At 43.8% G+C, this 22,321-nt stretch overlaps 2 protein-coding genes across 2 annotated transcripts in view; one reads left to right on the forward strand and one right to left on the reverse strand.

Moving 5' to 3' along the window:
* Window positions 1-57: 57 nt before the first annotated feature.
* Window positions 58-5,020, reverse strand: PRDX3 (peroxiredoxin 3). Its single transcript, XM_042863559.1, has 6 exons — window positions 4,552-5,020; window positions 4,325-4,466; window positions 3,862-3,997; window positions 2,051-2,154; window positions 721-886; window positions 58-238 (listed from the first exon to the last, which is right to left on the reverse strand). Exons 1-6 carry the CDS (start codon window positions 5,018-5,020, stop codon window positions 182-184), a joined length of 1,074 nt encoding a protein of 357 aa, XP_042719493.1. The 3' UTR covers window positions 58-181.
* Window positions 5,021-12,124: 7,104 nt separating this feature from the next.
* Window positions 12,125-22,321, forward strand: part of GRK5 (G protein-coupled receptor kinase 5) — a 161,406-nt gene continuing 151,209 nt past the window's right edge. The window contains exon 1 of the mRNA XM_042863942.1: window positions 12,125-12,380. Coding sequence (XP_042719876.1) covers window positions 12,329-12,380 — 52 coding nt within the window. The 5' untranslated portion in view covers window positions 12,125-12,328. The remainder of the gene's footprint in view (window positions 12,381-22,321) is intronic.

The raw sequence follows: 22,321 nt of genomic DNA on the forward strand, positions 1-22,321 counted from the left end.
GGAAAATAAAGCTTTATTTTTTACCTTATTTTTTTTTAAAAAAGGCAAGAGAGGCAATAAGTATTTCAGCATTTAATTATTGTTTTAAAACATGAGGAAATGAGAACCTTTCTTCTTCCATAATCACAGCCACTTAATGTCTTCAGCATACAGCAACTAAGTTTCATCTGCACTTCAGTGTTTATGTGTCAAAATGTGTGTCAAAATATTCTTTAGAAGCCTTTGGACTTGGTTTGATCTGTCAAGAAGAAAAAAGTAGTTATTGTATGATGTAACTGCGATATAGAAGTTATGGACTTGACATTTTATCCAAGAAACAAATATTTTAATAAAAAACATTAAGTTATTTCTGTTTCTGCACTTGGCTGAAAGAAGTATGAGCCCCTACTTGCCAATTTGGAGTACATGTAACACGCTGCTCCTGCTAGATATCAAGCAAGGCATGAAGCAAGTAAAAAAATCCATAGACAACTGCTGGAAAGTGCAAACATTTGAAATACAAACAGCGTTTTCTAAAAGAAAGTCAGTGACTTTCTTCACAGAAATCACACATTTAATATCATACAAATAAACTGAATTGGTCCAGTGAAAGCCTCACGCTTAGAAAAACAGGAAGAGATTCATTGAAGCACTTCGTATTAAAGCAGTTCTTATCCCTTGGGACACACAAGAACATGCCAGTGTCTATATTTAGAACAGTGATATTTAGCAGACACTTACTGTAGGGGAATCTGGAGTCCAGTTTGCTGGGCAAACCTCTCCATGTGTTTCCACATACTGGAATGCTTTCACCAAGCGAAGGGTCTCTTCCACACTGCGACCGACAGGGAGATCATTGACGCTCAGATGCTTGATGACCCCATTTGGATCAATGATGAAGAGACCTCTGCAAGTGAGTGAAAAATCTCAGGAATGCAAGTTGTATTTAAAGATCAAAGGCAAGAAACAGATGAACAATTTCAGGGTGGTAGTTAGATGCACACTTCAGGCTTAGGAGCAGCAATACTGCATTTGATGTATTGTTAGTGCAGTGATCAAAAGCTAAGAGCCCACAAACTGGTATGGTGTTGTGAAATTATGCAGTACACATCAAGACTATTAAGACAGCAAGATGTACAAGATAGAACTTCTAATTCATTCTGCATTTCAAAGCTGATAGCTAGAATCCTTCCTGTATCTTTTTTATATGAAAATCCAAAGGTACTGAATGAAGAGCTGCTTATGCAATAAACTACTCAGTTAATTTCTGTTATTTATAAGCCATTGTGGAAACTAGAGAACAAATTAATTAGTAGGGTGAGATTCAGAAACAAATGTCTGAAGTCAACAAAGAAGCTTCTATTTTGAAGTGAAAAATAACAGCACAGATTAGGGCAACCTAGAACAACAATGAACAATACTGATTCAACATTGAATCAGAACATTAAGCAGCCTCCTGTGGACTTTTGCCACTCTTTCACTGGAAAGAAGTCAAATGAAACACTTCCCTCCACACCTCCATGGCACAGAAAAGCCTGCACCTGAACACTAAGAATACAGGATTACTTTGGGGATTATAGCCAGCATAAACCTTCTAATGAAAAGAAATGAAGAATCTGGATGTCCCTAATAGACTCCTAGGCAACTGTTTACTTTTAAGGACCATCATTTGCTTGTAGTATTTCCATGGAGTAAAAAGCATCAAGGATAACTAGGCTTGACTGTAGTGGCCTCTAGGACTACAGCTCTACGAACTTTTCGCTCACAAATTCAGGCACTCTCTCTTCCCCTTTCAGAAAAAGAGGAAAAAAAAATTATGAAAAGCATAGAAATTGAAAAATGCTCTTTATCCAACTCTCCTTTTCCTTCCTCAGAACAGAGTGGCTAGCTGTTCTCTGCATGCATCCTCAGAGAAGTCTGAAAAATTCTCAACTTTGCTATAACGGACATGCGCCCTTTTCCTGGGATGAGGGTCAGCAGCAAGGCCACAGAAGTTGCATCTTTCAGCATTCATGTGATCCCTGTACAGTTTCTCTTGGAGAAAACTGAATCATCAGCAGTCATTCATTACCTTAGTGCAATGCCAGGTCCTTCTAGCAGAACACCATAATCACGGGAGATTTGTTTCGTGAGGTCTGACAGAACTGGAATATTCATTTTGCCCAAACCGCCACTCTGGAGAAAAAAAGCAAGATCCCATTTCGTTAACCTAGTGCTGCTTAGGATTAACCCTGAGGCTGGATTCAGTGCTCTCAGAGGTACATTAACAACAAAACCCCATGAAGTTCACCTGGAGTGGTTCTTGGGTTTTCGTTTGTTTTGCTCCAAAAAGCACTCAAACAGTTGCTGTGTTGGGAACATGAAAACTTGTCTAGCACTGAGAACTTTAGAATTGCTTATTTTGCTGGCAAAAGGTACCAGTGACAACAGTTGTATTTCCATGAATATTTCCTCTGTACCTCATGTAGGAGCTTGGAATATAAGAATTCCTATTACATATTTAAGTGATCAAAATTGAACAAGATTAAACGTGGTGAGAAGGGGAGAGAAACTTGTACATTATACAGATGAAACACAAGGCTTCTCACAAACATACCAGGTATGTCAGAATTCTGTTGCTCTCTGTATGCAGTGCATGCAATCTCCCTTAAGTTTAAATACTATTTGGAAAGTCAACCAAGATTGCTTTGATTTTTACAACACATTGGAACAGCAAGAGAGATAAGCTCTGTTATCCTTGAAATAGGACTGGCATTTGTTAGCTTTTCTACTCCAGCCATCATCAGTGGATCATTGTGTACTCTGTCACTTAGACCCTGACCTTGCAAATTCTTGCCTGCAGCAGAGTTCTAATATGCAGGGAGATGTCAAAAGAACCTAAGCTTTAACTCCTCTGGGTGTCAGTTTCCACATCTGCACCATTATGGAATTCCTTCTACCCTGCAGAATGTTTTGCTACGCATGCATGAAACAAGGCATGAGTGGTGCATGCTGAACAACTTCCCCATAAAGCAATGAAGGCAGTTTGTAATCACATTTCAGAACTTCAGCAAAACACGCAGAAGATTAAATACTCTTGATTGGTTCAGCCAAATCACATTAAATTAAGCAAACTTTCTTCCTTCTTATGTTATCAAGGAAAAGCCAAGTACCTGGAGGCAGACCAGTTCAACTGTGATAAGCACTTTTTGTGGGCTGCTGTCCCCCTGGCCACACATGTAAGAAGTGATTACACCACACCCGCTCTGTGGCACTTCTAACTGCCTACATCTAACCTTTATGTTATCAAAAGCATGCAATTTTATATGCACAATGAAAGAGAATCCTCTCGGGAAAAAAAAAAACATCATCTTCATCATGTTCTTGCCCAGAAGAAACCAAAATACCTCAATTTATGTTACAGAAACAATTCTCATTTGCTGAAAAGATTTCAATATTAACAATGCTCCATTACACTGGTTGTTGTTAACTAGTACCTCACAGTAGCAGCTTCAGAATGGAAGCAGAATAACTGCTTTCATTTTCTGTGACATCCCTCACAAACCATCAGCTGTCACAAGCAGCCTAGGACACCGACATGGGTACTTAATGCCTGTCTCTGAAGATAAACATAAAATATATGATGTAACCTACAGGACTAAAGAGGGCAAAATTAAGAAAACAAACCCCACTAAACAAATTACGGAGGAAGAGATCAACAACAGAAAGACTTAAAAGAACTTAAGTCTAAGTCCTGTCAAAGGCAGAAAATACTTAACACGTCGCTACAGACGGCTTATTTATCATAATCAATGTTTGCGGAACTGCTTATTCTTCTCAGGAGCTCCTGTGGAAAGAAAACAAACCAAGGAGGGAAGCTGCCAGGAGCTGCTCCATCCATACCTTGCGTGGTGTATTTATCCAGGCCAGGTGGCTGAAGTGGGAGTCCACAGAAACCGCCACCACCTCGCAGTTCACATCGTGGAACTCATTCGCTTTGTTACTAAAAGCCACAATTTCTGTGGGGCACACAAAGGTGCTGGGTGGGAAGAGAAAGTGAACTGTAACCATTCAGCAAGCTTTCCAGACCGGTCTTACAGAAGGTGCTTGCGTTTCTGTTGCCAAGCACCAAAGCAACAGCATCTTTTGTTGAGCTTAAACTTTGAGCCTGTTTGCTGCACTCAAAGCAAGAGTTAGAGGGCAGAGCGGCTTCCAACCGCTGCTGGCACAGAGCGATTTCGGCATGGAACCCAGGGGCTGCGGGTTAAACCCTCCCGAGCCCAGCAGAGCCGCCCGCGTTGCTCCGCCAGGACAACCCGCCCGGTGCCGCGCAGCCCCCGCCTGACAGGGTTACGGCCGCACTCACAAATCCAGAGGGTAGAAGAAAAGCACGAGGTATTTCCCCTTGAAATCATCCAGGGTCAGCTCCTTGAACTCCCCATTGACGACGGCCGTGCCTTTGAAGAACGGGGCATGCTGCGTAACGGCCGCGGCGAGCCGCGAGGCGCCTGCGGGGACACATAACGCATTGCGGGCCGCCGCCTCCGCGCTGCCACCCCGGGGCACAGCGCGGCGGAGCCGCCCCGCGCTTACCCAGCGTGAGCCGGCGGCGGGCGCACAGCAGCGGCTGCGCCGTCAGCGTCCTCCCGGCGGCGGGCACCTGCGGGGACGTGAGGGTCAGGACCAGGGGGAGCCGCGCGCTCGTTCCCGCCTTCCCGCCCTCGCTCACCGCACGGCGCAGCAATCCCCTCAGCGCGGCCGCCATCTTGAGCGCGGCGCAGCAGGCGGGGCCGGGCGGTGGGCAGGGGATGCGAGGGACAGGAGGAGGGGCGAGGGCGGTGCTAGGCTCCGAGCCGCCCCCAGGATCGCCCTCGGCTGGTGCTGCGTCCTGGGGCGGGAGGAACGGAGGTGGTTCCTGCCGCGGAGCGACTGGCGGGGTGCGGTGCGGTATGCGCTGGTGCGCACCAAAGAGAAAGAAAACGTACCTCGCGCTGCTGGATCTCGGAAAGCTCACGGATACGACATTTTGAAATGCAATAGACTCTTCCTGTACTGAGTTCATGGTCACGTTACTGCCTTTTAGTCAGAAAACCCAAATGCTGACCAATACCTAGCAGATGGCAGCAGCACAGAGAGGTGTGCAGGTTGTGGGAGGGACCACATCTGACTCAGGTAAAGCTTCCAGCCATCCTGCTGCTTTAGTATCGCCATTTATAAATATCCATGGCCTTTTACCAAGGGGAGATGTCCCCAGCTGCTTATGGCTTCTCAGTGGTTCACAGGGTGACAAGGCCAAAGCAACCAAAGTGGCATGAGAAAGCTCCTGGAAGCTGTGCAGACGCTGTGGCTCTGATGAAAGTAACTTATTTCTGGAACCGATCCAGTTCAAGTGGTCTGGTGGCCTCTGTCACAGTCAGCTCTCAGAGCCTTCAGAAGAGGGAAGTCACACACAGCTTGCTTGTCCTGACTAACTATTAACCAGAATCGGCTCTCTAACACGCCCAGGAGCTGTTTGGGACAGTTGGCATTGCCCAGAAGCATGTCAGGTACCTTCCTGAACATTTAACACTATGGACAGACCAGTTTTGCCACCTTTCTGTGGCACTCTTGAGTTTATTAATATAGATAAAAGCAATAACTGCCAGAAATGTAGCTCTGATAATCTTCTCAAGAGCTGCCAAAGAGAGCAACCAGAATAAAAATATCTACTAATATGTGCACAGAGATACTGGGTGAAGATGGCAGTATCTAAGAGGAGGTGATGAAGATGGAAATGTTCTGCATGATACTAGGGAAGATGAACTGTTCCTTCAGCCATTCTGAAATGAGAAAGGAAAGGAAAATGTGGAGACTTAAGGATACAGATACTCCAGAGTTAACCACCACAACAGTCTAACAGCTTCCTGCATCCACTGATTTCCTTGAATTCAAACATGCCTCACTATTGCTTTTGATGTGCAGCTGTTCCCTTCAGGCTTAAGATCTTCTAGCAAAGCTCTGCACGTGCATTTGAGAATGTGGGCATAGGTATGTGCTGATTTTGTCACTAAAACAGCAGTTTCTGAGTTGAAAAACCTCAGATGCCCCTTTCTTCTCCTTAGCGTTTTCCAGATGTGTTTGAGATAGGAGCTCAGTTTTGCTGAGCAAAGACTGCCTGAAAGCACTATTTGGACAGGACTCTGATGACTTTGATGAGAACATCAGTGGCTGTGCAAGGGGAGTTAGCTGACTGAGCTGCTCAACATAGAAGTGGAAGAAGTATACTATTTATCTGAAAAATATATCAAATAAACTATGGGTGAGCTGTGTTGTAGCCTGTAGCTTTCAGAGCCTCCACGAAGAACAGCAGATGAAGAGAGCAAAAGCAGTTGTTGAGAATTACATCTGCTGTAGATTTTAAGGAGATTTTAGAGCCACTGCTGAGATACCACAAGGGCTATCAGCAGAGCAGCAAGCAATGGAGCTAGAAAAAGGACATCTACAGTGTAATAACTGATGGCAAAGAGCAGCAAAGAAGTATCAGGCATTTATTAGGCCAGCTCCTTAAACAGCTATGCAGACTAGCATGTCAGCATTCACATGTACTGAAATGGTACCCCCTTCACATCAAGAGATGAGCTCTCCTGACAGCGACTTCTCCAAGGCTGGGCAGCAAACAGTAAGGTAAGGATACAGCTGGGTAAAGGGAAAGGTGATGGCCAGACAACCAATTCTAAATTAGCCAAAAAAAGGGTAATGGTCACAACCCAGTTTAAATAAATAAATAAACAAACAAACAAAAATTGCTTACCTGTCCAAAGACCAGGATTCACTAAACAGTCTAAAAGAAGAGATCTCTAGATAGAGATTGTTCCTTTGTGGCCGCCAGCCCTTACTTAAATGAGGTTAGGGAGGGGTGCAACCTTCTAGTCACACAAGTGAATTGCTTTCACTGTGCTCTCTGCGTCCCTTCACCAGGTGCTCGATCATTGGTCCGGGCTGTGACTTAGCAATTCCCGGCCAAAGCGGTTCCTTTCCCTCAGCTGCAGGAGCTGCATTGTAGCAGTAAAAATAAGGGACTACTGCTAGGATTTCCTGAGGATGGTTGTCTCGCTAACAGATGATTATTCACAATTTCTAAGTTGATATATTCTAAAATTGTGTTTTCCCCCTCCCCGGAAAGCTGTATTTGTTTAAAACTCTTTGTTTAAACACTTGGCATGCAGGTGGGGAAATATTGCTCATGCTTTGTTATGAAGACAGGATAATTAAGTTTCCAAGACTTCTAGGCAACATCTTAAACTACTGCCACTTAGCACAAGGGGTTGTTTTCCATTTTACTTTTTACTGGGCATCCCAGCAAAAGGATTTGAAGATGGGCTTTGTTTTTGCCGAAGTGTGGGTGACAAAAGAATCATTCCTTTTCCTCAGCACCAGTTCTGATGCAGGCTGGAGCAGCTGCTAAACCTGGTTCTTCTTGCCATCTGTAGTTCAGAATAAATTTACCAAGTGGTGTCACACGCACTTCTGTCTCAGCACGTTGTTGGTTTTCTGCTTTGCTGTGTCACTGTGCACTTCTAAAATCACAGCGTTATTGAGATTATGTTATTAAAAAAAAAAAGACCAGGGAAATCACAGACCCCAGTCTCATTTCATCCTGCAGTGATGGAGTGCTGGTTCATACCGGTACAGCACAAAATCAGCAGAGAATGGACATGTTAGTTTTGAAAGATTCAAATTTTAAAACACAATTCTAACACATCTGAAGTTGATGAAAGACTTTCCACAGACTTCAGCAGGCTTTAGCAGAGAAATTTGTATCATTGCAAGGTGCAGAACAGTAGATAAGGCATTTGAATAGATACCGAAACATGTACATTTATTTTTTTCTTATTATGACACCTGCCTGCCTCTTCTTACTTTATGCCTTTTTCCCTATCTGGGAATAATTAAATTTGCCTTGGTGTTAAGAAAATATATGAATTGAAATCTGTGATAAAAAATACTGGATAATGCTCATATGTAGTTACCATGGTTTTGTGAGGTTGGTTTTTAAAGAGCTTTTTCAATGTTTGTTTTTAACAAAAGAAGCTTCAGTGGGAAAGTAACTTCTCTCTACACTTGGTGAATGGGACAAGGAAATCCCTTAACAGATCTCTCCTGCTTCTGACAACCATGAAATGTCAGATTCTGTGCTGATTATGGGATGTGTACTTCTGCTTGTTTAAAAAATAAAATCTGCTCATCTTCTAGATGATTATTTTATTCCATATGCTTAAATGCTGTCACAGTCATTTATCTTCTACTTTGAAGAAACAGTTGATTGCAAGAAACAAAACAAAACAAAACAAAAAACAAAATTTGGGAATGGAGCGAAACTACAGGGACATAAATATTTTCACGTAAATTAAAGCAAAAAGTTGGGTTTTGAGAAAATGATGCATCACCCCATGGCTGTTGGTAGATGGCAGCCTCTGTCCTTATGCAAAAGGGCTCTGTGAAAGGTCACAGCTGCCCGCAAATGCTCTCCTGGGTCTGTGTGTCCCCACCTGCTCACACAGCATCTCGGTGGGAGGTGAGAAAAATTGTATTTCAAATGCAATCTAGCTAAGAGGTAATCGTGAGCAAGCTTTACTGCATTAATTATGTATTGTAACATGGAGTTGGGTGATAGCCTCTGTTAGGGTATGTTTGCAATTGATAAGCACAGGCAAGCCCCTTTATGACAGCTGATTCAGCCGGGACCTTATCCTGATATGCCCAGCGCTGAGGCCGAGCGCTTTTTCTCTGGGGATAGGAGAGAACTGGGTGTGTTGTGTGTTGCTGCTGTGCTTCTGGCTGGAGCTGCACGAGCCCACCCTGCCGATGACTCATCCCTTAGAGTGGCTCAGAATATCACACTCTGCTTTGCTGCCTTCCTATCTTTATTACGCCGATGCATTTGGGTCTTACACGGCGTTGGCATTTCATTTACAAACCTCTTTTCTCCCATAGAAGAAAGATGGCTGCCAGCCCCGCTTCAGCCTGGTGTTCAATTCTCAGAAAGTGTTTTCCTCAGCTTTTATTGAATGGCTTCAAATGAAAGGTGTTTTGTTTAAAAGCTGAGTAACCACAATAAGAACTGTACATTTTCCAGTTTAACAGGGCTTTTTTTTTGTAGCCTCTCTTTTTTCATTTTCTTTGAAAATTGGCTGTTTCTGCATACAACTCAAACTACATTTTTACCCTTTGCTCCTCACAAATGCTGCATTAGGATCTTTAACCCTGAAAAGAAGACCTGTGCTTCTTACCTGCCGCACTGTCTTTGAGTCTATTCTTTCATATTTGAGCACCAAAGTTTACAGCACTGAGTAGATTAAGATTTACAGAACAAACTCATAGGTTTCCTGATAATGAGCAGTTTATTTTCCCCTCACTCACACTGATTGCTCATTAAACCAGGCATAGTATAGCCTGGATTAAGTCTGTGTTGTTGCAAGAGAAAATTGATACAAGTAAATGTACCTCTTTCTAATCTTTTGTTACTGTTTTTGTGAACCAGGTGTTCAAGGTGACACAAGAATGAAGATACAGCTATAAGAAAGTCATAAGGTAAGATTCCAAATGTTACAGTGAGTTTTGAAAATACCAATGTATGGACTTCAGGTCAAGTAGGTCTGTGCAGTGACAATTGATCTGTCAATCCACAGGGAGTGTGAAAAGGGCCATCCCTCAGAGTCCTGTGCTGAAGCACAGCCTTGTGTTATGTTCAGGCTTTAGAGATAGGAAATGGAGATGGGGGAGGACTGGCTGTCTTGCTTTGTTATTCAAAGTAGGCATTGTGATAGTGAACACAACTCCTTTGTGTTCTAGGGCACCAAGGTGTCTCACATGTATTGGAAACAAGTTTTATTTTCTTAAACACTAAAAGAATCATTAAGAAGACCCACTCCATTGTTCTTACTGATAGACCCAAATTTAAAGTTGCTGCTCTCTGTATAGATGTGTAACTCTGACAAACGCGTTCCTGTAGAACTTCAGCCGTCCATTAGCGGAGCTCAGCTTTCCACTGCCTGCACTCAGCTCCATTTAAGTTCAGTGACTGCTTCTCATCTTCTTCAAAGCAAAGTCATCCAGCTTAGTGTCAGTAACCACTCAGGCAGCAGCGCAACGTTCTGTTTTGTTGCTGTCCCTGTTTCTGAGAGGACTGTGTAACTGTGCCTTTGGGTGCCGGAACGCAAAGAGCTGTGCCAGTTCTGAATACCAGGTAGCTCGTGGGATCCCCAAGCACCACGTAGATCTTTTATGACTCTTTTGATAATTCTACTACATACCCCTTCAGGAACTAAACAAACATTCACAAAATATTTAGGATGATGATTCACATCAGCACTCTGAAGGCATACTTCTGTTTCATAGGGCAGCACTGCAGAAGACTGTGCATAGCACTAAAGCAGAGACATGTAGCTATAGATACTAAATGAAAGAGGAACAGTGGAGCCCTCAGATGTGTATGTGCTGCTTTTCAAGTGCTTAGCCACCCAAAATTAAGATCTGCAAGTGCCTCTCTTCACGTGGCACCTATATAAAGGTCATGCACCAGATCCAGTCAGTGCTCCCTGTGCAGTAAGTCCCTTCCCATTGAATAACCTGGTCCTGGGATGTGCAAGCACAACAACATCGCACTGCTACCAGCAGAAGTTAAGCTTCTGGTACACATTTTAGGAAACAACGTGTAAGATGCGTATATTCTTTTTTCTCTTTGGAGATAGGGCTTGCCTGTAACGTTAAAAATGTTTTATGAAATAAAACATGCAGCTGAGTCTTCCAGTGCCAGTCAGACTCCAATGCTGGCGCTGCCCTTTTGATGACCATTAGTGGAAGGCTGCAGTGATGTGAAATGCACTTCTAACCCAAGCATAATTTGCTCTGCTTACAAGCGAGCATCAGCGCTCGCACAGAAGTGGTCAAACAACATGCAGGGCAGACACCCTTTAGGAACCTCATCTCTATGCTCAGGCTCTGGTTTCCAGGAAGCAATTTTTCCCTCAAGAATTATTTAATCAGAGAAAAATCTTCCGGTACTTAGAGACACAACTGCTGTTGTATAGAAATTGGCATTACAGAGGAAGTAGCCACAACGCGGCGTGGCTACCGGAGATAGAACGTTTTCTGAAGCAAAGTGGAGAGAATGGGGAACGTGGTGCACAGCAGAGTCCTGGCTACAACTGTAGCAAGTTTCCCACCTTTGACACTCACACAAGGCATGAATTGTAGCTCTACTGCACTCATGTCCAAGGTATCATTTATTCAGTGCATTGACTGTTTATATTGTTATTACCTTGTTTATTTGTTATTTGTTTCTGTGTTGATAAAATACATTCAGTAGCAATTTGCAAGTCCTGCCATTGCAGGTCACGTCTGGCTGGCTGTAGAAAGAAACATGATCGGTGGAAAAAAAAAAAAAGATAAAGAAAGAAGCAGGAGGGGGAAAAAAAAAAAAAAAAAAAAAGTACTGTCTATGTTCCCCCAACAAGAAACTGCACATTTATTCCACTTGCTCCGCATGGATTTAATCAACGCAGTACTGATGGGTGGAGAGTCTTACTGAGAGCGGTGGGTCGTTTTTATTCCGCTTGCTTTGCCTGACCTGCTGAACGTTCTATCGATCCACCTTGTTGCCAGGAAAACCAGAATCATGCTGACTCGAGCATCTGTCTCGTACGGGCAGAAAAAGATTTATGTCGTAGCCTAGCGTTTAAAAACAACTTTCTCCAAATGGCCGATGCCCCGAGCAACCTCTCACGGGGATAAAAACCCCAAAACACAGCGCTGCCGAACACCCGTGCGGGGGAACGCGGCACGGCCCGGCCGAGCTCCGCGCCGCTGGGTGGCGCCCGGCACCCGACCGACCTCCGCGCCTCGCCCCCGCCCGCCCGCGGAGCTCCGCTCCCCGCCGCGCTGCGCCCCGCGGAGCTCCCCCCGCCCCGCGGAGCTCCCCCGGAGCTGCCCCCGGCCGGGCCGCGGGTCCGGCTCCCTGCCCGCCCGTCCCGGCGTTCCCGGCTCCGCGGAGCCGGCGGCGGGGATGGCGCCTGCGCGGGGCTGCGGGGCCGCTCGGCGGTGCCACACCCCCGGGGGAGGGAGGCAGGAGAACCCGAGCCCTCAAACCGCCGGGGAGGCGGCGGGGCGGAGGATGGAGTAGCGGGGCGAGGCGCCGAGGGAGCAGATAGCGCGGGGAGCGCCGCCTCCGCCCGGCTGAAGCTTCTGCGGGCGGAGGAGAGGGAGGAAGGGATCATGCGAGGGGGGCTAGCGCAATAGAGGCAGGAGCGGATGGTCGCCCGGAGGCTCCGCACCTAGGGAGCGTGACGTCCTGCTGCTGTGCCGCCGCTACCTACGCTGCCCGAGCTCGTCAATGGAGCTGGAAAACATCGTTGCCAACACCGTTTTGCTGAAAGCCAGGGAAGGTGAGAGAGCGGCGGGAGGGAGCCGGAGCATCCCCGGCACGGGCGGCCCTCCGACCCCGGGGTCCGAGAGGTGGGGGCTGGTGGTGCCGGTCCCGGTGGCGGATGTGGGGTCCATGTGGCGGAGCTGGGCTGGAAAAGGCTCCTCGGAACCGGAGCCTTGCTTCCAAGGAAAAGATCGATTTCCCCCCGCTGCGAGGAGGTTTGGGAAAGGAAGCGAGCGAGATTGCGGAGATTACAATATTCGCCCATCTCTTCCTTCCCCCTTCCCGCTGCCCCCCCCCAAATCTGGTCCCACAGATTGTGCTATTTCAGCGTCTATTGTTAAAGGTCAGCTGCAGATGCATTCATTCAAAAGGGCTTAGCAAATCTGCAAATAGCTTTCCGCGCTGTGTGATGAGACAAGCGGGATCGTATCGCTTCAACGTACAGTCATTGCCTTATTCGGCGTTATTAGGTGATACCATGTTGCCGCAAACATGCCCATTGTTGAGAGCCGTCTGTCCCCTGCCCGCCCCGCACGGAGCCGGGGCTGAGCTCGGTGCTGCGGGCGCCCGGCTCTGCCCGTGAGATGCTCCGGGACCGCGGGAGCCGCCGGCACGCCACAACCGCTCCGCGCACCTGAAAAACGAGCCGGGATCGCGGCTGCACGGCGGCGATGGGCTCGCTCTGACAGCCTCCCGCAAAAGCCGCGAGCCCCGGAACGAAGCCCGGCCGCTTAAGGGCGCTTCCTCCCCGCCGCCGCTCGGGGGAGCGGGGTGTCCCCGGGCGCTGCCCGTACTCGGGGGTCGGAGCGGGGCAGCCGTTGGGCCCGGCAGCATCCCCCGGCTGCGGGCAGCGCCACGCACCAGCGTCTGACGCCTGCAGCATCACCGCCAAGAGGTGAGCGCTTTCTGCCGCCTGTAGCCCATTTTTTTCCTTCATTTTCACATCTTTTGCTCTTTAAAATTAGCGTCTTCTCCCCACCCCTCCCAGCTTTTGTTGCAACTTCTATTCCCTGGAAGCACTTCTAGTTGAGCGTTTGGATGCAGTAAAACCTGCACCTGGATTTTTTCACTCTTGAGCGCCAGTGCGGTGGGTGTCAGGTTTGAGGCTGGGGATGTACAAGTGAAGCAGTGTTGGCTTTGTAAAAGAGAGTGTTCCAATGGTGTTCCCTGGAGTGATCCCTTCGTTGGGAGAAATAGTTCAAAAGGTATAACAGTGTTTATATAACTCATGGGGTGTTGAACTTGTGAGGCTTAGCTAAAGAGTAAAGTCCTGAGATTCTTCAGAAAAAATCTCTGCTATAAATAATAAGGGCAAAGGTATTTTTCCATGAGCCGACCAGTGGGTTGTAACTCTGCCTTCTCCTAGGTAATTACTGTCTTGTTGTCAATACTGTTTAGGACACAATTGTTCCTACCAGCAATATAGTACTGCCTTAGATTTCAGAAGACTAGGCATATTGTAAAGGACTGGTATTAATTACATGTATTGTGTGGTGTTTTCTGAGGGCCGATATGTTGCAAGCAATTTTAAATCTGCCACTCGATTTTATGGCCTTTTTCTACCATTCTCAGCAAGATGGTAACAGTGACGTCATTATTATGTTCAAGTTGTGTTGAAGAAGCTGTCAGCTATCTCCCAAGTGGCCAAGCTTTATCAGAATGTATTGCAAACTGTATTCCAACTTTTCTAAGTGTGTACGAAGTTCCAGCCATTTGCTTTTTTGAGACCTGATGCTTGTTTATTTTTAAACTCTTCTTTTACTTTTTTTATTTTTTTTTTTTTTTTTTTTTGAGGGATGGAAGAAGTGGTTTTTATAATTCTTTTTTTATTTCTTTGAAATGAAGAAAGAATTAATGAAGACCTGTCTACCAGCGTTACTCAGCCAGAGGTCTCAAGTTTGTGCCTACAAGTTTTTACTTACTGCGTAAAAGCTTCTGTGAGTAAAATGTTCTTAAAATTTGTGAGGAGTGATGTGAGTGTCATTACAGATGATCTTCAATACACTGTCCATCTTCTCCAAGAGCAACATCAAATTAATATACTGAAGATTGTGGTATCTGAAAGTATGTTTGTTCCAGGTCGTGCAGGCTCGATGGGTAGATGTAGTTGGGGGAACACGTAGCCACAGCCAAGTACATGTTTCCACTTTTTGAGTCGAAAGCAAAAGCTATCTTAGCTCAGCTAGGTGGATGCTGGTGCCTGCAATGTGATACTTAATGTCAAAAGAAGCAAACTAATGGGATCTGTTCTGCAGACATTAGTAAAAGTACAAGTTTTATCATGGCTGTAAAGGGAGACAAAGCCAATGCTGGCATAAAAAAAAAAAAAAAAAAAAAAAAAATTTCAAAAGAAGATGCAGGTAGATCTGCAATGTTAAGTCCAGTAGCAATGATGTTTGTAAAGGCCTCAGAAGTAGGGCTGAGTGACCACCACCAACGTTTTCTAGCAAATATTGGTTTAAATTTTGCAACTCATTTGCTTTGGCCATGGAATAGGCTTTTCTGTGGTTCCCTGTGTAAGTTCCTTTGTGTTTTACTGCAGCAATCACCAATGCAAAGTGATTTTTTTTTTTTAGCTGAAATACTGGGAAGCAAATTTTGTAACTATTATACAAATACTTTCACCAGGATCCTGATGATTACAGAGAGAAGCACACCCATTAACTGATGCCATGTGAAACGTGAGTAATCTTATAGAGCAACAAAATGTATTTCGCTACATAATTTCAAGCAGAGAATAAATTTCAGGAAATTGTCATCTGTCTGCAGAATGTGGTGTTTCTGAGATACAGGTGTGAGTTACTTGTACTCAGAGATCTACCAGTCTGAGCACAAGAAAAAAAAAGAGTTTTATTGCACTTCAAAGTTCATTTGTAATTTACTATGAATAAATTTACGCTGTTTCCTCGATTATCATTTCTCATGTAAATTCCCATTACACAGATGGCCAATCCCTGTTAGGACTGACTTGAAAATGTATCTGGTTTAATTACACAACCAAATAGGTGTTTGGGACCATCTCTGATTGCCTACAGAAGGGAATAAGCAGAGAAGGGAAAACAAGGAAGATGAAATTCATAAGAAGAACAGTAAAATAATAACAACTGCAGTAATTTCAAATTGAATAAGAGCCCCATATTGTGAGGTGGTGAAACTTTTATCTGAATCTTTTAATTAGTCTTGTTTCTGAGTCTCAGCAATCGTGTCTGAGAACCAAGCTGCTAAAAGTGGATCCAAGCTCATGAATAAGTCCTAATTCACTTAACCTGTGTTAAGACTATTTGGTAGAGGGTCTCATCAGAACCAAGGGGCTTCTGGAAGGGCCATGGACTGACCAAGGACTCCCAAAATTTCAGAGGAACTTTAACAGTCCTAACAAAGAGAAGCTTTAGAACAGACCAGTACAGTCATGAATCTAACCCTGCTGTCACAAGCAATAAACTGATGGAAGACGTCAGTCAGAAGCAATCAAGAGGCTGATTATTATACTGCAATGTTTGTACGAAGAACAAACAATATGGTCAGACAAGCATGGCCAAAGCATGGTGATTTTCTAGGTACTCTCTGCCATGATCCGTTATTTCCTAGCCATAGTATCAGTTTTCTTTCATGTAATCTGCTGTTTCTCTGCACATCATTTTTTCTTAGACAAGCTGAAATACGTTTTAAAACTCGCATGCAACGTGCTTTCATAAATACCCAAATTCTTAAAAACAAACGTGTAAAAAGAAAACCATGAAGAAACAAAACAAACAACGTCTCCAATTCCCACTACTCTGGAGTTTTAACAATAACTGCATTAGTCATCATTATTATTAATCTTAAAACAGCCAGTCTGGCTCACAGAATGCCTTGCTTTGAGGTGCCTTCCAACCCCATCCAGTTCCAACCCACCCTGTTGGTAGGGCTGCCATCCATTAGATCAGGCTGCCCAGAGCCCCGCCAACCTGGCCTTGAGTGCCTCCAGAGATGGAGTATCCACCGCTTCTTTGGGCAGCCTATGCCGGTGCTTCGCTGCTCTCCAAGTGAAGAATTTCTTCCTAACATCGAATCTAAATCTCACCTCTTTTAGTTTAAAGCCGTTCCCCCTTGTCCCATCACTGTCAATTTGTGTAAGAAGTTATTCCCCTTCCTGCTCCTAAGCTCCCTGCAAGTACTGGGAGGCTGCAATGAGGGCTCCCCAGAGCCATCTCTCTCCAAGCTAAGCAAGTCCGACCGTTCAACCTTTCTTCATAGGTGAGGTGCTCCAGCCCTTTGATCATTATCCTGACTTTCTTTTGAACCCGCTCCAATAGCTCCACATCTTTCTCGTGCTGCGGGTGCTGAGCTGTGGGTGGTGATTCACAAGGGTGGAGTAGAGGGGGCAATCACCTCCTGTGCCCTGCTGGCCACCCTTCTTTTGATGCAGCCCAGGATGCAGCTGGTCTTTCAGACTGCAAGCGCACAATGCTGGCTCACATCCAGCTTCTCATCCACCAGAACCTCCAAGGCCTTCTCTGTAGGGCTGCTCTCAGTGAATTCTTTTCCCAGTCTGTTCTCATATCTGGGATTGCCCTGACCCATGTGCAACGTCTTGCACTTGTAGTTGTTGAGTCTCCCTAGATTTACGTGGGCCCACTTAAATGTCTAAAGCGCAGACTTTCAAGTGTAAACCTGATAAAAGGGAAAGATTTCGCAACTATTAAAACACACAATATATATTTTTTCCCTTTTAAATAGACTTGGATTCCAAAACAAACTTACTAATGGCCTTTGATCATCCAGAAGGATCAATGTTCTTTCATGTATCTCAGGGTTTTTTGAGGACTGCATGCTGATGCCTTATAACACGCAAAATGTGCCTGCTTTTTAAATTGCTGTATTTTTAGCTTGCTTTTGCAGGATGATCACAGGAGTGATTTGTGCATGTCCTTATTGGCAAAAGACTAACTATAAATCCTAAACAAGAAGTGTGATTGCTTTCCAAGAACTTGGCTGCAGAGCAATTGGAAAAAGGGCAGTGAAACAATGAAAAGCATATTTTGAAGGGAAGTAGGTGACTATAGCGACAGCCAGAACCCTATGGAGAATATCATTATTGCAACTTAACTTTAGGAAATTCATTATTCAATGCTTTGAATGCAGAATCTAAAGTCCTGTCCTGTATCCCTTGGCATAAAAACATAAAATTACTTTGTAAGGAAAATGTCTCTATAAGCAGAGGAAGCTCGCATGCAGTAACTCAGTTTTTGGAGTTCAAGAGAAATTCTCATTGCTGCAATAGCTTAAAAGGAGGGGAAAAAAAAAAAGAAAGAACTGAATCAGCTATTACTTCAGATGTGAGAGGGTGCTTTTAAGTTGTAACCATTTCTTTTTGGAAAAAAGTATCCAAAAGATATTTCATTACATTCTGATGAAGAAAATTCAGAAAACAGGGGTCTTCAGGCCCATGTGAAAAGAATGTGCAAGTTTGAATGATACAGAGATCTCCTTTGATAGAAGAGATGCTTCTGTAGCCATATCCAACTTAAAACAAGTGTGTATGTACAGAATTGGCTTGAAATCTCTTTCAGTTGTGCTTGTTTTTTATGGTATTTCTGGCACTGAGCCCTTTGTACATTGTCTGCTCCTTGTGTGATGTTCTCCATAGGGCATCACTTTGCAGCCATGGGCAACACATCTTGAGATATGGCAGTGCTGGAGAAACGAGAGCTCTTCCAGCCAGACTTCCTTACTACAGACGGAGGACTGTGCCCCTGTGTATTTGTTGTTGCTGTGGTTCTGTGACGTTATGGTGTAATTGATATCAATTTTAACAAGTTCATGGGCATTTAAAAGCGTATTTATTACTGAGCTGTGGCAGTGTCAGGTTAGTAACACACAGAAGCTGTCCACATAGCAAAGAATTTTCAGCATTTATCCTAAACATAGGCATAACTCTGTGGCTGATGCAATTTGTGTATTAATTAAGTATCTAAATATCTGAATGCAGTGTTAGGGATGTTCCACTGGGTGTGTTAGCAGGCCAGCAGCAGGTGGACTAATTTGACGCCTGCGTCTTCATGACAAACAACTCTAGGGTGCAAACCCCAACTGAGGTCTGTCTCTGAGAGCTGGGGGCTGTCCCACAGGTGCCTATGCCTGTCATCCACAGCTGGCATGTGCACTGGCTTGAATTGAAGGCAGTGAAGGGTCAGCATGTGAAGAGGAGTGCAGCAGCTCCTATTTTTGTGTTTCTAGGCATTCTGATAGAATGTGTTAATATTGGATCTTCATTTGAAAAAAAAAAAACAAACCCAAAACCCAACAACAGAAAAGCCTGCATCATTTCAGTCTCTCTTCTGTGAAGATTATCTATTTCACTTTCCATGTATGGCTATGCTAACTATAATCTGTTTATAAACTCTTTCCCAAAATCAAAAGCTGGATATTGTGTGCTGGGGACTTTGCTAGTAAAGAAGGGTTTGAAAACTTAACCCTATGTTCAGACTTGCTAATATAGTTGTGCTGCAATCCTGATGAAGTTGAAATCAAAGTGTCAGGAAGTGTGCAGGGTCCCTCTGCTTTTGCAATGACAGAAGGTGTATTTTACTGCTGCTTAACACTATATCCTTAGGCATATGGATGATTCTTCTCCTGTACTATTTTTGTGCCAGTGTTACTTTGTGAATGACTTCTGATTCGTGTGCTTCCAAAGAAAACTAGTGAAGCTCTAATTCAAGTGCAAGAAGTGATGCTGAAGTCAATGGGATAAAATAACAGAAAAATTACATTAGGATCCATATCCAAATCATTGTTAAAATCATTTGCTTCTCAACTTTTTCAAGGCAGTTACTGTCTTTATAAAATAGTCAAAACCAAGATTTCCTCTTCTTTTACAGCTGGTTGGAAGCAGTAGCCTTCCATTCAGTTATTGCCAATGAAAATGGGAGCTAATGAGCTACCTGGTGCTCATTAGAAGATTTTCCTCTGAGTCTTAACTCCAAAAATGTTATATGAGTTTTCTATGCAGCAGTGAGAGAACCAATTGCTTTTCATTTTTACAGGTACATAATTTAAACAATAATAAGGACATGATCCTAACTTTACTAGAGGACCTCAGGATGTGAAATTAAATTTAAAGGCTAGTGAAATAAAGAAACCTGCAGTTTAACTGTACTTGGCTCAATTATTTTTGGAATAATCTTACTTAGAGGATTTAAAAATGCATACTGCTTTGTGATTAGGCAGGGAACAAAATAAATATCCTAAAGAAAATATTGTGTAGATGGTGGATGTTCCGTTCTGTTCTGTTAAAGAAAAATCCATAGCCTTAAAGGGAAAGGATGGAACATGGGTGAGGGAGAAGGTGGAGGAGGTGGAGGAGTCTGTAGAGTTGGCTCAGCTGCTCCTAGTGCATAGAACGTCTCCTCAAATATGCTCGAAGCTACTGTCCAAAAACTTTTTTTCAAGGAAGATGGACAGGTTAGAGTAGAAATACTCCATACAGTACACAAGTACGGAAGTCTCAATTCTGAGCTGGGAGTGAATAATGCAAGTAATATTAATGAAGGGAGGGTGGCCGTCTGTCCTCAGGGATGAAAATAGATAACATCTCAGTGCCACAGTGAAGACTGAAAAACTTGTATCTCCATCACATCCAGTCTTTAGAAATGTGTTCAGCATGTCTGAGCAGTGCTGCTGACTTCCTTGCATGGACAGCTTGCTTGGGGGTGTTCTGCAGGGCTGAGACCTCCAGGATTACTCTCTTTGAGTCAGTAAAGCTACACTGACAGAACTGAAGTGAAACAAATGATTAGTGACTGTTAGCAAAGGCCTACTGTGCCACTTTGTCCCTTGTCCTCCAGGCATGTTTTCTGTTTTAAACCATTTTGGTATTAAAATGACTCAAACTGTGGGCTTCTCCCTTGAGAAATTTTTTTTTTTGCAGCGCAAGAAATTTTCTTGACTGCTCTGATTAAATTTTCCTTATTCTCATCTCATCCTTTCTAATGTAATTCCTTTTCCATGAAGTTTTCATTCTATTACTTTGTGTTGCTGAGTTTAGCAGCTTTTCTCTCTTCCTTCCATCTGGTCAACTTGGATGGTGCAAATTTCGTGCAATCTCTCCTCAGGACAAATTCATTCCCAGCAGAGGCTTCCTAGGAGCTGTGCCTAGGGATAGAACTGGGGCTGATCTTCTTCCTGGCCCACCATGAAGTTGGATGAAATAACTGGTCTAATGCAGAGGGGCCTGGGGAAGTGACAGCACAACAGGGAGTACGCCAGGATATTTCTGATTTGTTTCTGTGAGTGAAATTGCTCATGGAGTTCCCCATTCACCAGAGGTTGCCAAAGAAGCAGTTCATAAGCAGTAGCAACAATTTTTACATTGGCTGAATATTCTCTTGGGTCCCACTGAATGCAGAATTTCACCATAAGCCTGGCTTTTCCCAGTAGGCTGAGGTTATATACAAGTTCCAGAAGTTACCTTAGGTCTGTACAATACCCTTTTTACTTAACTATGTGAAGGGTCAGTCTCTGCCTCTTGTGGGTGTGTAGCAGGCTGGGTGCTGGGATGCTGTTTCCTATTTCCCAATACTCCAGGACCATTCTGCTTTTCCTAGCAGCATTCTCCCAATGAATACTTTTGTATTGCTTTATTTTCTCTCTTTGCTGTAGAATTCTATTTTTTTTCTAGACAGAAATTTCTTCTTTGCGTTCTTCCCACTTTTAAAATCTTTTTAATCTTCCCAGTTTATTTTTCCTGTGCTCTGACTGACAACACTTCTGAATTTGCTAGGTCTTTAATGTACTGTTTAAAACATGTTGAATTAGATGTCACTTAACTGGACATATCTCAGACTTCACGTATTTTCTCCCTTGTATTGTCCTTGATTGTTTTTTGGCCAGTGTTAAGGCTGTGTGACAGTGCACCTATATAAAATGAGTAAAAATTTATTTTCCATGCACGTGTTATGGGAGACCTTCGTGATTCTGCAGGAAGTATTTTATTCCAGGGAATGTTTTCAAATTCAGGAAGCCATCTAATGTGTCATAGGAAAGGGGCTACCTGCCAGGAGAACAGAGAAACTGTGACGTTACAGTTGTATTCACTTGGCAGCATCTGCAGAAGGCACTGATGGAGATTCTCACCCAGTGAGAAGGAGGAAAAACAAAAAGAGAGAAATGCAGCGGGAAGAATAGAAGATTCAGAAATGAAGGGAAGATGTCAGTGATGCAAAGTTAAAACAGCACCAGTGAGTTCTCCGTGATGTTTCTGTCAAAAAGCCCTGTAGGCAGTGCAAGGGAAGTGACATCTTTAACAAGCAGATGAGCTGGGAAGGATGGATGCTAATCATCATTTAGCCAAGGTTGCCAAAATAGAGATATAACCAAGATATAGATATATATGTTTCATATTGGTACTGTTCATTGCTTGTCATTCTGCTTTCTCTTGCACTTCTGCTATTTTTCTCACCCCATTGTTTTTCTTCCTTCTCCTCTTAGGTTTTGTTTCTTGCCAAGCATGAAGGTTAGATTGAATGAAATTCAATGAAATTCAATCTGCCTTTTTCCATGTCAGATTTTTTTTTAATTTCTTTTTTAATTCAGTGCTCTTTGTCTCTATGAAGTTGTTTGCCTTTAGTCTAGAAGATTCTAGTGATAGGCATGCTAGAAATCAGATGAGTGATCTTGGTACTTATACAGCCAACTTTTCTCCAGCAAAAATTCTGTGAGTCAACTTGCCTCTCCTCTTTTGAGAAGCATGGTGCAAAAATGCAATTATCCACCCTGTAGGTTCTGCAGAAAATGTTACTTAGGTAACGGTTACGGAAAATTAAGAGAATCTGAACACCCAGCCTTAATCTCACTATTCAAGTAGGAACTGTTGTCCAGTGCAACATTTGTATTCATATATTTTTTGCACTACTTTCCAAGAGTTGGGACTGTTCTATGAATAAACTCTTTCTGTTTCCTTCCATAGCAATTTCACAT

This window comes from Lagopus leucura, unplaced genomic scaffold, assembly GCF_019238085.1.
Source record: "Lagopus leucura isolate 7727_CA_CO unplaced genomic scaffold, USGS_WTPT01 Super-Scaffold_741, whole genome shotgun sequence".
NCBI lineage: Eukaryota > Metazoa > Chordata > Aves > Galliformes > Phasianidae > Lagopus > Lagopus leucura.

What these genes read in the sequence shown, in the direction of transcription:
- PRDX3 (XM_042863559.1), bottom strand. Translation starts at nt 5,020, where the DNA reads ATGAACTCAGTACAGGAAGAGTCTATTGCATTTCAAAATGTCGTATCC. An exon ending in CCGCCGCCGGCTCACGCTGG is followed by an intron (nt 4,467 to 4,551) that starts GTAAGCGCGGGG and finishes GTGTCCCCGCAG; the next exon opens with GCGCCTCGCGGCTCGCCGCG. An exon ending in TTCTTCTACCCTCTGGATTT is followed by an intron (nt 3,998 to 4,324) that starts GTGAGTGCGGCC and finishes CTTCCCACCCAG; the next exon opens with CACCTTTGTGTGCCCCACAG.